Here is a 14,185-nt window from a genome sequence, read left to right as displayed (position 1 = left end):
CTTCTTTCTTTCTGTCCACTGCTCTAGTTCAGGGCCTAAAGGACTTGGTCTGGCTACCCATAGAGCAGTACCGGAAGGATGGCCGCATCGTCAGAGGGTTCCAGAGGGGTGCTGCTTCCTTTGGCACCTCAACAGCCATGGCTGCTCTAGAACTCACCAACAGAATGGTTCAAACCATACAGGTATCTCTCCCTACCCACCTGACCCCTACTAGAAGAGCCACTGTGCCATGGTTGGGTGAAACAGTATTGCATTTGCCTGCCTGGTTCAGGTAAATAACCATTAAACTAGTCTGTATGAAGAGATCACAGTTGAATCCAAGAATGCCTACCTAATGAGGCAGTAGAAGTGCTTACTGAATTGCATAGAATAACCGGGGAACATGAGTGTTCTCAGCGCAAAGAGGAAGCGATGGAATGAGTCAGCTCAGCCCAGTTAACAAACGTTTTTTAAATTTAAAAGTAATAAGTAAGCTCTTGCCAAGAATTGGGACACTGTGAACATGTCAGTTAGGGCTCTCCCAGGGTAGCGCATTGCTGTACTGTTGGTATGTGACTTTTCAGGTTGGCTTCTAACTCATCTCTTACTGTTGACAAAACACACAGGCAGCAGCAGAAACTGCTTATGACATGGTGTCTCCTGGTCCTCTTTGTATCGAGCCCAAAAAGGCCAAAAGGTTTCCTCATCACCGGCTCGCTCACCAGCCAGTAGATCTCCGGGAAGGCGTGGCCAAGGCCTACAGTGTCGTGAAAGAGGTATGCAGGCCATCTGCATAGCTTCCTGCCTTTACCCAAACAGCAGTCAGTGGTTTTAGTGTGTTTCAGAGGGACCCTGGGAGTGATGGGAGCTATCCTCATCGCATGTGATTGAAGTGAGTGGCCAGGGCTAGGTGTGATGCGGCTCACACGTAGGGAGTGAGGGGCAGGCTATCTTCTCTCCACCAGCAAGTGCGCAGCCTGTGGTAGACGTGCTTGCCCCCGGCTCACTGCCCATGCCGGATGCCTATTAATACCTTGTTTACCTCAGATGTAAGAAATACAGCTTTCCAGGTAGATCACCCACCCTCATCCCTGTCCTGTGCATTCACGGTCCTGAAGGGGCACATATTTTTTCTGTACATGTTTTAATGATTCTACCATATAGGTATGTATGGAAAAGCAAAACATACCAATGTGTATATTTTAAGTTTATGTCAGTGCTATCATATGTACCATTCTGCAACTTACTTCTTTCAAGATATATCCATGTGATACATGTAATCTGATTTAAAAGGTTTTATAGGATCATACACAAGTACACTGTGGTTATTTGCCTGTTGGTAGATGTTTGAGGTCTATTTCCTCCCTGAAATACTGCCAGGGGAATGCTCACTAAATGTCTTCGTTGCTATGTGAGGAAGTCCTTTGGGGTGGAGTTGGTGAGCTGTAGCTATGGGCGTCTTGACACTTGCTAAGCATCACTGTCACTCTCCGGCTGCTGTCCCAGTCAATGTCGGTTCTCTGAGAGTCATCGGGGCATTTGGGGCTTCCTTTTTTATTGACATTCTTCCCCCGCCCCTTGGTACTGGAAATTGAACTCAGAGGCATTCTCTCTCCAGGCTTCATCCCAATTTATTTTTTGTTTGGAAACAGGGTCTCACTAAGTTGCAGGGGTCCTCATTAAGTTCCTGAGACTAGCTGCAAACCTATGACCCTCCTGTCTCGGCCTTCCAACTACTGGAAGTGTGCGCCACCATTCCCAGCTTGGCATTCTTTTTGATCAGACATAAGATTATAGTCATTCTACTTAAGATTCATGTTTTAGGAATTCATCAAAGATATTTCCTAGACATGCGCTGATGATAGTCCGAAGGGCTTAGGCTGGCCATTCACCAGACAGAAGTAGCCTCAGTGGTCCCTAGTCGGTGAGAAGGTCACAGGAATTATATGAGTGGACAGCTGAGGGAAAGGCAAAGGTCAGCTTTACAAAAGAGATATCTAGTGGAGAAAATAGAGAATTGCCAGCCAGACCTGCTCCTTGGGATGGGGCCAGTTATCAACAGACATGTTAGAAATCAGATTTGCAGAACTCATCCAGAGGTTCTAGGTGTGACCAGGGCAGTCGGCAGCACTGTAGAAGAGCACTTTGGCACGTAGTGTTTGTCTACTGTGTTAACTAATGTTTACTTAATGATGTATTTATGTGCTTACTGTGTGCCAAGTGTATAGTGACCCTTACAGGTGTAGAGTGACACTTACAGGTTCCCTCACAGATGAGGGAACAGGCCCAGCAGGAATGTGACTCCCCAGGGAACTGCAGCCAGCAGGTGGCAGAGTCAGGCCCAGAACTCTGGGCATGGTGGCTAAAGTGTAATCTTCTCTTAAAAAGACTGTGTGGCCCACAAATCTTTATGATCTGTCCATTTCAGAAAAAGTTTGCTGATGATACTTGCCGTGACGTGGCTTATGGTGGTCCTTTAGGGATCCCTCATTGGACACATGTGTCTTCCAGTCATGTCCAGCTCTTCAGATGAGTTTTTCATTTAACTCTAGCACGCGCTTAGGAGGCAGGCAGTGTTTTAATCCCCCATTTAAATGGCTTGTCTGTGGTCACACAGTAAGTGATGGGGCTGAGATTTGGACTTACATCCGTCTCCAGACTTGGAGTCAGTCGTGACATCCGCACAGAGAACCCTGTTCCCTGCTGGCGGGCGGGGCGGGGAGGGCAGGGAAGATGACTCGCCTGTCCTTCGTTGTACTCAAGGTTACTCCTACAGGCGATTTCTTCTAGTTTTACAAATAGCACCTACTTTTTCCTTTAGTTTTTCTGGAGCGTGTGTGTGTACACGCACATGCGTATGTGTATGCCTCATGGTGTTAACGTGTTTTCTCCTGCTGCACATGGTAGAAACCATACTTTGTCTAAGTTAGGACAAGGTCCTCGATTTCCCTGGCACACCCAAAGTTTGTTTACATTGTGTCCACCACTGAAGCTCTCACAGTGGACCAGTGCCTCCTGTTTCTTCTGAGGATTTCTGAGTTAGATAAAGTGCAGAGATTCCAAAGTCATGTGACGTTTTACTACTTGAGCTGCCCTGCATGTTTCCAGGTTTGGCCTCAAGTTAGCAGTCATTATTATGTTAACACTGGGTAGAGGGAGGAAAGATGGAGACGCGCCGGAGGCTCCATTCTCACACTAGACGACAGGTTCCTGCTTGCTGTGTGTTCACAGTCCTCTATTTAATCCAGCACAGTGTTCTACTTAGCTTTTTATCATAACTGAATGTTCCAGTTATCTTTCTTAATACATAGTAATTTAAAACAAATTAAATAATTTTCTAGAGCTTGGTGGAATTAAGTATTTTTGTGCAGCATCAAAGAAGCTGTCATCATGGTCCTTTAGCTAGTGTGTTTATTCGAGAAGCTTTGTTTGCTGAGTTGGGTTTAACTGGAACAATTAATTGCACCAGAAAAGCTACTCTTAGATCATTAACTATTTCTGTAAGCTTCCCTGTGTGAAATTGTAGTTTAGCTCCATTTTCTCTGCCTCTGGTGTCACAACAAAATGCTAAATCATAATAATTGCCTCTTTCTCTTGTAATTAGAATTTTGTCATAAAAATAATTATCCTGTGTAATCTCAAAGGCAGTTTTATTTTTTGGTCTAGTTGCAAAAGTAGTGTTGATTAACTGTACTAAAATCGTGTAGTACAGGGTAAATGAGATCTCTGACCACTGATTGCTTTCCCTTCTCTCTCCCGCCTCCTGCTCTCTGCGCAGGGGATCACAGACACGGCCCAGACCATTTATGAAACGGCAGCTCGAGAACACGAGAGCAGAGGGGTCACGGGGGCTGTGGGCGAGGTCCTGCGCCAGATTCCTCCGGCGGTGGTGAAGCCTCTGATTGTTGCCACTGAAGCAACGTCAAACGTGTTAGGTGGCATGAGAAACCAAATTAGACCGGATGTGCGGCAAGACGAGTCCCAGAAATGGCGCCATGGGGAAGGGTGGTGTTTCCAGCGCGATTCTTTATGAAGAAAGTGAGGGAAATAAGGAGCGTAGAGCCCCAGTGGCAGCTTTGGAGGAAACATATTTAATTTTATTGTGCTCATCTCAGGAACAAAAGCATTCTCTAGTTAAAAAATTTAATGTCAACACAACATGCAACCAAAAACTGACATTTTAGGGCTAGTTTGGTACTTGCCTTTAGAAAGGCTTGGTGGTTGGTGCCAGAGATTGTTAAAGCATTTGCTGCCAAGTTACTGGAATGCTTTCTTTTATTAAAATGACTATAGTTCTCCTTGTTGTCAGACAAAATGTCATTGGAAACCTTTCACAGTGTAGAGTGCTCAAAAACATCAGAGCATTCTTAAAACATTCTGTGTAGCTCTGACGAGTTGATTTTTCCCAAGGTTTAAAAAGAATCACAGCTTCAAAACTTTTGTTGAGAACAAGAGTGGCCACAGGTGCAGCAAAGCAAGAGGGATTCTCAGGATAAGCCTGGGAGTCTAACTGCCCTGCTGGACTGAGGGTGTGCACTTGAGTTATCTAGAACAATATTCTTTCCATTTATGTGGAAAACCCTTCTGTGGAGAAAGTGAATGTTACAGATGCGTCCTGTTGTATTGCACTTTATCCTGTGTGTGTGTGTGTGTGTGTGTGTGTGTGTGTGTGTGTGTGTGTGTGTGTTGTGTGGAGATTAATACAAAGTCATGTGCTATATTCTATGTCATTTACAAAATTATACAAAATATGAAAAGGAGTAAATGTGTCTGAAAGTTTTGGCGAAGAAAAGTGACCCAGATGTAATAGTTTCATTTATTTTAAGTGTAAGTAAAAATGTGCATTCTATAGTGACCTGGGGTCCATGTTTATATGTTTCATTTTAAGCAGGTGAAGTGCAAACGTGTTAGGAATGTGTGGAAAGGGAGACTGGAAGTGGTTTTTACTCTTTGAAAATTGAAGAAAAATTCTCAAAAATATGCCCTAGTCAATGAATTCAAAGTACCATTTTTACTTGGTTAACAGTGTACATTTTGATATTCTGTCAGGGATGAATAAAGTATTTTTATTTAAAGGTAAATTTGTTTTATGCTTCCATGAATACTTTGCTTTTCTTAGAGCACATTTGTAGATACAGTACTGGGATTTGCCCAGAGATAATTAGGAGTACTCTCAGTGTCGATTGTGGTTAGTAGTAAGTAAATAGTTACCAGAGGGTGAGAGGGACACTGTCCTCAGCCCTGACCACAGAGTGATGGAGCAGAAATGAACGCTGAGACTTGGTACCCACCCAGTGTTCAAGTTGCCCGATGTAGCCTCATTTCCTAAGCGTGTGTATGTGTGTGGGGGGTGGATGTTGTTGAGGTTAATGTGGATTTCAGAACTGCATTTCTGTTCAGTTTGGGGTTGGAAGATGAAGTTAAATCCTTTTTATTCTCTAAATTTTCTAAACAGGAAAGTATTGTGAAACAGAAATACAAACATTTGGGATTTGTAAAATTGTGTTATATAGCATGAGGATTAAGTTTTTCCTTTGTGCTGCTGAGAAACTTAAACCACCAGTGCTGAGTGAGCTGTCGAGGCGTCCTGGAGCCATCTGCTGCTCTGTCCTTTAAGTGCAGCCCAGGTGGCCCTGACCACCAGCAGGTAGTGCCGCTGCCCATCACCGCGGCAGGCCAGCCTCTGCTTGGCGCACTCTGGCCGCCCTGCTCACCAACTCCTGGATTTCCTACCTTTACAGTGAAACATGCTATGAGTCATTATGTTTTTCAAACATTTAAAATCTCCCTGCCGGGCGTGGTGGCCATGCTTGTAATCCCAGCATTCGGGAGGCTGAGACCTGGAGGATCGAGGATCGCGGTTCGCGGACAGCCTCAGCTACTTAGTGAGGCCCTCCGCAACTTAGTGAGACCCTGTTTCAAAATAAAGAATAAAGAATAAAGAATAAAGAATAGGGCAGGGGGTGTGGCTCAGAGGTCAAATGCCTCAGGGTTCCATGCCCAGACCCCCCCAAAAAAATCTCCTTAATCCATTGTTCTGCCTATGTTCAGTTAGGGGGAAATCATCTTCTTTGCCCTCTGAGTTGCAAATGGACACTGCTTTTAACAAATGAAGCTTATAAAGCCCAGCGAGGCGAGAGCTGTCCAGTGTCCTCTCCGCCCTCCGGAGCCTGCTCTCCAGGGAGCTGCTGTCTGGACCTCAGAGATTCGGTCTCCAGGTCTGTCACTGCCAGTTGGGTCCAAGTGCTCTCTACTTGAGGAGTCACTAGAGGACCTGTCTGTATTAGAACACTTCTTCCTTGATTTTTTTTTTGTTAAAATATCTTTTAAGAATTTGAGGATCATTCTGAAAAGAGTATGGGCAGGATCCTGGGGCTGCCAGACCTGTGGCTTACCAAGATGGCTTGGCCATGACATCTAGCCTCACTGGGCCTCAGCGTTCTATCTGTAAGTGAAGGGTTTCGGGAGGATAGGCCATTTGTGCATATGTGGACCGAGCCTGGTGCTCAGTACAGTGCCACAGACCGGGGCCGCCTCACACTGGTGTGAGTATTGTCGTCACACCATACCCACAGCAGCCTGCTTTAGATCTTGGGTCTCGGTGACTGTTTCTGAACTGTCACTTGCCCGTGTGGTTTCCTTGGACTGGAGACCAGGCACATCACTGCTGCTACCCTGAAACCTTACACATTCCCCAAGGAGTCCAGGTGAGCGAGCTGATCAGGGCCTGCCAGGGTGTTCAGACCCCACAGTGCTCATGTGTTGAGAGGACTTCAGATCACAAATAGAAAGGCAGGAAAGGCCATAGCGATGCCTTCCTCTCCAGGAGGGGACTCGGAGCCCTGCTCTCCCTTCCCGCCTGTGCCTACGTAGCTATTGCCCACTCATAGGACATCCCTTGAACATCTGCCTTTGAGACCAGATGAGACACATTTCTTCCAGATGTAGAAGTAGACCTTCATTTCAACAGAGTTTGGATAGAACGTGGATTCCCACTCTGATGTTGATGTTTTTCAAATGCAAAAAAAAATAAAAATCATTTTAAGAAAAAAGTCTTCCCAAGTAGCAATGTGCCTAGGATTGCAAAAATACTAAAAACCAGTGTTTCCTGCCACCTGCCTGTCACTTTTAAGGGCTATTGCAGTATTTCAGACCTTTAGGGAGAAAGTTGCTTTTTAACTATCTCCTTTAAAAACGTTTGGTGGGTTTGGTGCCCTTGCTGAGCTACAAGAGTCCCCATGGCAGTGTCTGTTCCTGCAGCGGTCGCCTGACCAGAGAGGCCGCCTCCTGATGTCCTTCCACTTGGGTCCCTGTCACTGTCATCACCAGCAGGAGGGACCGCAGGCAGGGTTGAGTTTTAGAGGCATTCACATTTGTACTTGTTACAGGATTAATTGTTAACTGTCTTAATATTAATTTTAATTTTCTATACATGAGAAACTGCAAGCGAAATCAGCTTTGCTTCAGTCTTCTCACAGGCCGTGGGGGTGCGGGGGGGCAACAGGGAAAGGTGCCTCTTTCCTGCTTCCCCACAATCCTCTTGCCTCACTTAAGACTCTAGAGAGAATATCTAAAGTTTTTAATTCCCTGGAAGTTAGGGACTGCAGACACAAATGATACTGTTTTGGACCCACACATGTATCAACTGGGCATACCAATTGGTTCCAATAAAGAAACTTATGAGTCTTAGGTAAAAAGGGAAAATTATTTGTAGAGTGTATAAGTAATAAAGGGGGAAAAGGATTTTACTTTTATTACCGGGAAACTTGTTTTGATTTATGGAGGGCATAGTCCCCCTTCACATAGGAATAATGTAGTGCTTACCGTGCCAATTTATTTTTATCTCAACATTTCTAGGACCATTCTGGGCACATTGATCCCTTTAATAGACCTCTGACGCACAGTTGTATGCCAGCCAGTCTTATTCAGGAATTATTTTCCTTTCATCACACTGTCTAAATCAGAGACAGAAAAAGCATTCCAACAAACTGCCATGATGGGCTTTTTTGGGGATGAGAAATTTGGGTATCAATGATTTGGAAGTCAGCACTTTCTGTAAACGTAGGAGTCAGAGGCGTTTCTCAGCCTCTTGCTTCGTAGCAAGCACCCAAGTGCTGTCTGTGGTGTGTCCGCAGATTGTGAAAGTGATGTCTGCTGGCTGGTACATCTCTAGTGCCCTGGGGTTGACATAGCAGCCCCTCCCTTCACAGAAACGTTTACTTTGCTGTTTCATATGTGTTTTGCGTACATGAAATGGCAGTGTCCAGTCTCTGGTAGGATTTGCCTTGCATTGTTTTTGCAGGACTGTTTACTTTTCATTGAAACATTTGGTAGGGACACCAAGCTCAGCTTTTGTGTAGCGCCATCCTGACGTAGACGTTGGTTTATCCCACTCCGAGTAGAAGAACATATGTGTATACGTTGTCTTTACTACGTTTCCTCGTCTTTCTAATTGTGGTAATTATAGATGTAAATTCTTTAATAACACTGATGCTGTACAAGTATCTTTGTGAAAGTGTACCTTGTTAGTGTATTTACAATATTATGAGGTTAAGAATACTCTTAAAAAATTAAAATATTTACTCTTTGGATTTTGCTTTATACATAACTTTCGTCTGTCGCCCAGGTCTGTTCCCAAAGCTTATATGAAGTGCCTTTCGGTAGGGTAAGTCTGTGACACACCCTGGTACTGGGAAACGATGTTCCCGCAATCCTGGCACTTTTGATAGAAAATCTAGTATTTACCTGCTACCAATCTCTAGCCTATGTAGGGCATGTGATGTTAAAATTTGCCACTCTTTCCCTCTTTGGGGGTATTAATCACTGCATTTGGAATCCCAACAATGCGGACACTACGTAAGTGTTAGAAATTCTTATTGGTCCTTCCTGAGCGCCAGTGTTGCAAGGCCAGTGCCACAGGTGATTGGCAAAGTCTTTGCTCCAAACCCAGTGGGAGGACCTCACATTCCACCACGAAACTGATTAGACCCAGCTCATCCGTTCAGCCATAAGTGAAAATCAGCTTCAGACATGTTTCATGAAGCTGAGCAAAGACACATAAACCACATAGAGAGGTTTTAGAACTGGAATTCCTATTGTGAGCCTGCTGGTTGACGCCCAGCCCCAGCCCCCTGGACACAGGCTTCCCAGGCAGTCAGCACCAACTGGGGCGGCGTGGGTAGTTGGGCATCGGCTGCTTTGTTAGCCCAGGGTTGCCTAGTTCAGCTCCAGGGACATCTGATTGAGGTAACATCTTGGGTGGTATGTATTTGGAGATAAAATTTGAAGAGGGTATTGGAGGCAAAGTCTTCTGGCTTTGGGGATAACAGAAAAATGAACACTAGCACATGCTTCCAGCAAGAATGTCTAAACCTGGACCCACTGAGATCCAAAGGACAGCACGGATGCTCTGTGTGCGGCTCTGACCTTGCGTCCGTGACCGAGGCGAGCCTTTGTCAGCTCGCTGTGGCCTGATTGTGTCCGTGGTGGAGACTTCACGGCAATGCTCCATGAGACCTTCAACATTAAGTAAAAGCAGAGAACCAACAACCTCTCCACACTATGCCATTATAGAGAGAAATCCTTTTGTAATAAACACTTTGCTAACTGTTAGAATTTGGTAATTTGGATATAAAATGTAGCCAGAGAGCCGGGTGTGGTGGCGCACGCTTGTAATCCCAGCATTTGGGAGGTTGAGACAGGAGGATCATGGTTCACGGACAGCCTCAGCTACTTAGTGAGGCCCTTTGCAACTCAGTGAGGCCCGGTTTCAAAATAAAGAATGAGCCGTGCATGGTGGCGCACGCTTGTAATCCCCGCGCTTGGGAGGCAGAGACAGGAGGATCGCGCAGGTTTGAAGCCAGCTGCACTGGTTTAAGAGACCCTGTTTCCAAATAAAATATAAAATAGGTCTGGGAATGTAGCTCAGAGGTAGAAGGGCTCCATCCCCAGTACCACCAAAAATAAATAAATAAATAAATAAATAATAAATAAAAATAAAAAATAGGGCTGGGAATGAAGCTTGGAGGTAAAATGCCCCTGGGTTCCATCCCTACTACCACACACACACACACACACACACACACACACACACACACAAGGTTTCCAGAGAAGCTCAGCTGTTAGGCAGTGCAGCTGGGTTGGAGGTGGGCCATGGCTGGAGGAGGTGGGTTACTGGGGGCATGGCCTCAGAGACTGCCCTGGTGGCCTCTTCTCCCTCTCTGCTTCCTGGCTGCCATGAGGTAAGAGAGACTCCACCCACCATTCTCCACCGTGGAGCCAGCCAATCCTAGAATGACTTCTGAAACTTCCTCAGAGTTATGCTTTATCAGGCATTTAGGTCTTAGGAACAAACACAAACCAAAATACTGACTAGCTGGGTGTGGTGGTGGTTGCCTGTAATCCTAGTACTTGGGAGGCTGAGATGGGAGGATCACAAGTTTGAGGCTAGCTTCAGCAACTCAGTGACACCCTGTTTAAAAAAAAAAAAAATAGGCCGGGCATGGTGGCACACATTTGTAATCCCAGCATTCAGGAGACGGAGACAGGAGGATCACAGTTCGTGGCCAGCCTCAGCTTCTTAGTGAGGCCCTTTGCAACTCAGTGAGACCCTGTTTCAAAGTAAAAATTAAAAAATAGGGCTGGGGGTGTATCTCGGAGGTAGAATGTCCCTGGGTTCCATCCCCAGCACCAAAAATAAAAATAAAAGACCAAATGAATCTGTTCTCCTTTCCCCGCCCCCTCAGGACACAATCTTCTCCAGGCCGCTTCTTACCCCGTCGCACTGACTCTGCACCCCAAGGTCCGTCTTGAGCGAGTCACCGACCTTCATGAAGCGTCTCATGAGTGTGTCTGTGGATAAGTCACCACGAGTGAATGAAACGGGACGTCCATTTAGAATGTGCGTGGCCATTGCCAGTTGCCCTCCAATAGAAGTTGTGCCTGTTGACACACCCACCGTCAGGTTTATAATTTTGGAAGTAACTCTTTTGAAGGGGATTTTAAACAACCCTGTTCTGGAAGAATCCTTGCCGTGTGGCTGTGGAGCAGATCCGAGGTCACCCACATAAGGCTGGCCTTGACAATGTGTGGGAAAGAGCCGCGCACCTCGGGGCCAGCAGAGGGCGCCCGCGCTCTCTCCAGCATAACTCGGGGCTGGGAATCTGTCCCTATGAAATGGCGTTTGGGGGGCTCTGAGCCTGAGCAAGTGCTCTTCCCATGCGCCCTGGGAAGGCTTTGGACAAGCCCTACCATCCTCTTTCTCAGAGCCTGCCTGTCAGCTTCTTCTGAGTCAAGGACACCGCTTCAGTTAGAAATAAAAATGTCATTTTATCTCACGATTAATTTCTTCCTGGAAATACCAGGCTGGCTGACATCATACAGCAGGCCCTTTGTCCCCGGGAGGCTTTTATAATAGGTGGGTAAGGGGCATTTGGGGGTCTGAAAGATGGGAAATGTGCCTCACAGTCAGATGACAATCTCATGGGTGCCCTGAGGGCATCCAAAGGCGAGTCTGACAGAAGCCTGTGGGAGCTTCTCCCCCGACCCCTCTCCTGGAGATGAAGGGGTCCCCCTCCCAGGACTCCCACTTGGGGCCAGGATGAGGCTGGGCAACTGTGACACATAGTTTGGGGGGCATCAGTAAGCAAGGTAATATGATGTTAACACATTTTATTTGTTTATTTGTTTATTTATTTATTTATTTTTGGTGGTACTGGGGTTCCTGGAAGCCCTTCTGCCTCCGGGTACACTCCCACGGGCTACACTCCCAGACCTATTTTTACATTGTTATTTGGAAACAGGGTCTCCTAAGCCAGCGCGCACGGCTGGCTTCGAACCCGCACGATCCTCCCGTCTCTGCCTCCCAAGCGCGGGGATTACAAGCGTGCGCCACCACGCCCGGCTGATGTTAACACATTTAAAATCAAGCCAGGAATAGGGGCACACACTTGTAACCCCAGTACTTGAGAGGCGGAGGCAGGCGGACGGCAGGTTCCAAGCCTGCCTTTAGAAACTTAGGTCTTCTGCTTAGACGCTGTTTTATAATAATAAAAACTAGGGCTGGGGTGTAGCTCAGAGGTAGAATGCCCTGGGTTCCATCGCCAGTAGTGAAGTCAGTCAGTCCATCAAACAATCAAAATCAACACAAAACGTCCCGGATAAACAAAACCTCAGTGTCTTAAATAATGACAGGATCTAACATGGCACCGCCATGCTCATGCCAACCCCTCCCTCCACCTTGCCCTGGTCCTGTTTGTCTTGTCTGTGCCCTGTCATGGGAGAAGTGTCAATTCCTCAGCTGGGGGTCAGCAGGGTCCTTGGCTTATGTAACTGAAAGAATTTCAGTGTGTGTCAGAGACGTAGAGATTTATTTAGACAAGTAAGAAATAGGCATTCACAGAAGAAAGTGGGCCCCCCTAAAGTGAGAGAGGTGCCTCTGGGGGTTCATAGCCCTTCTTTTTATTTGCCGTACTGGGAATGGAACCCAGGGGCATGCTACCTCCGAGCTATACCCTCAGCCCTATTTTTTTTTACTCTTTATTTTGAAACAAGGTCTCACTGAGTTGGAAAGGGCCTCACTAAGTAACCGAGGCTGGTCTTGAACTGGGATCCTCCTGTCTCAGCCTCCAAAATGATAGGATTACAAGCGTGCGCCCCCACACCCGAGCTGGTTCGTGGTCCTTCTTTTAAAGGGCACTTGGTGAAGGCTAGGTGTGGGAAGATGGCCTCAGTCTGGTTCCCACATGGCGGTGCTGGTGTCTGGTCGTGCTCAGAGTCCTTGGGCTGATCCAGGTCTCTGCCACCTGGTCAACAGAGAAGCTGGAGGGTCCCCAGAATTAGAAGTGCCTCAAGATACCAGATCTGCCTTGTTAATAGTGCACAGGGCAGTGGCTGTTTCTTTTGCTGTTGATTTTAAGATTTACAGATTTCCCAGGAATTTGGGGGAGACAGGCCTGGGGGAGAGAAATGGTTTGGGGAGTAAAGGCAGGAGGAGCTCTAGCACCAGGTTCTGATATTAAAGTTCGAATTTTTACCTATTTCTCTGATCCCCCATGGCTCACATGCTGACATCCTGCTCCGTGTAGATGGAGCCTCTGTTCCCTTCCTTCGCTCACTCTTTCCTGTCTTACCTCCCATCCTGAGGTCGGGAGGACGTGGAGGGGAGGGCTCTGGGAGAAGCCACAGGTGCTGGGGTGGGCGCTAGACACCAGGAAATGGCCCCCGAATCAGTAGGGCAACTCGCTAGCAGCTGATGCTGCTCTTTGGACTCAAGCAGGTGTGGCAGCGCACACCTGAAATCCTAGCCAGCACTGGGAAGGCTGAGACAGGAGGATCATCACAGGTTCAAAGCCAGCCCCGGCAACTTAGCAAGACCCCGGGTGTTTGTTAGTGCAGCAGAACCCAGCCCATCCTGATTCACTGGATTTTGATGAAGAGGGATTGTTCCCAAAAATCTTGTTCCCCACCCCTTACTCCTCTCCCTGAAAGAAGAGTGACTTATCTAATTAACTGATTCCATAAAAAGAACCAGACCCGTAGGGCTCAGCTCCTTTCTTTATTCTCTCCAGGAAGTGCCTGTCTGCAGACTCCGCCAGGGTTGAGGTGTGCTTAGAGTGAGTGACAGGCTCTGCCGCGTAGGGAAACTGGCAGTGTCTCCTGGGTAGCAGACCAGAGCAGGAAGGGGCACAGACAGGAAGGGGCTCCGGCCTGTGGCACACACAATTAAGTGTTTGCCAGCATCGTTAAGCGGGCGCTCTCTCTCTCTCTCTCTCTCTCTCTCTCTCTCTCTCTCTCTCTCTCTCTCTCTCTCTCTCGTGTGTGTGTGTGTGTGTGTGTGTGTGTGTGTTTTCCTGGTGAGTTTTTTTTAGGTGTTAGGGACTGAACCCAGGGGCATTTTCCTCTGAGTGAAACCCCCAATCCTTTTTATATTTTATTTTAAAACACAGTCTTGGTAAGTGGCTGAGGGTCTTTTTAAGTTGCTGAGGCTAGCCTCGAACCTGCAATCCTCCTCTCTCAGCCTCCCAAGGACGGAGCTTACAGGCATGTGCCATGCACCACCATGCCCAGCTAGAGCTGTGATCTTAGCTCTTCTTTGACTGCCTAGCAGTGATGCATGATTCTTCTCACAAGGCCGCACTTGGCCTTCATGGAGTGAGAAAACTAACACTCTCCGGGCGTGGTGGCGCACGCTTGTAATCCCCGCGCT

General features: G+C 47.0%; 1 protein-coding gene across 1 annotated transcript in view; it reads left to right on the top strand.

The window, feature by feature from the left end:
• Window positions 1-4,012, top strand: part of ATG2B (autophagy related 2B) — a gene marked incomplete at both ends in the record, with an annotated part of 73,877 nt that extends 69,865 nt beyond the window's left edge. The window contains 3 exons of the mRNA XM_080707546.1: window positions 28-182; window positions 606-755; window positions 3,758-4,012. Of these exons, the coding sequence (XP_080563672.1) occupies window positions 28-182; window positions 606-755; window positions 3,758-4,012 (560 nt within the window). The remainder of the gene's footprint in view (window positions 1-27; window positions 183-605; window positions 756-3,757) is intronic.
• Between the last annotated feature and the right edge of the window lie 10,173 nt (window positions 4,013-14,185).

This window comes from Muscardinus avellanarius (assembly GCF_963383645.1).
Source record: "Muscardinus avellanarius genome assembly, chromosome: 12".
NCBI lineage: Eukaryota > Metazoa > Chordata > Mammalia > Rodentia > Gliridae > Muscardinus > Muscardinus avellanarius.
Note: the sequence above shows the minus strand (reverse complement) of the source record. Positions and strands in the feature narration are given on the sequence as shown.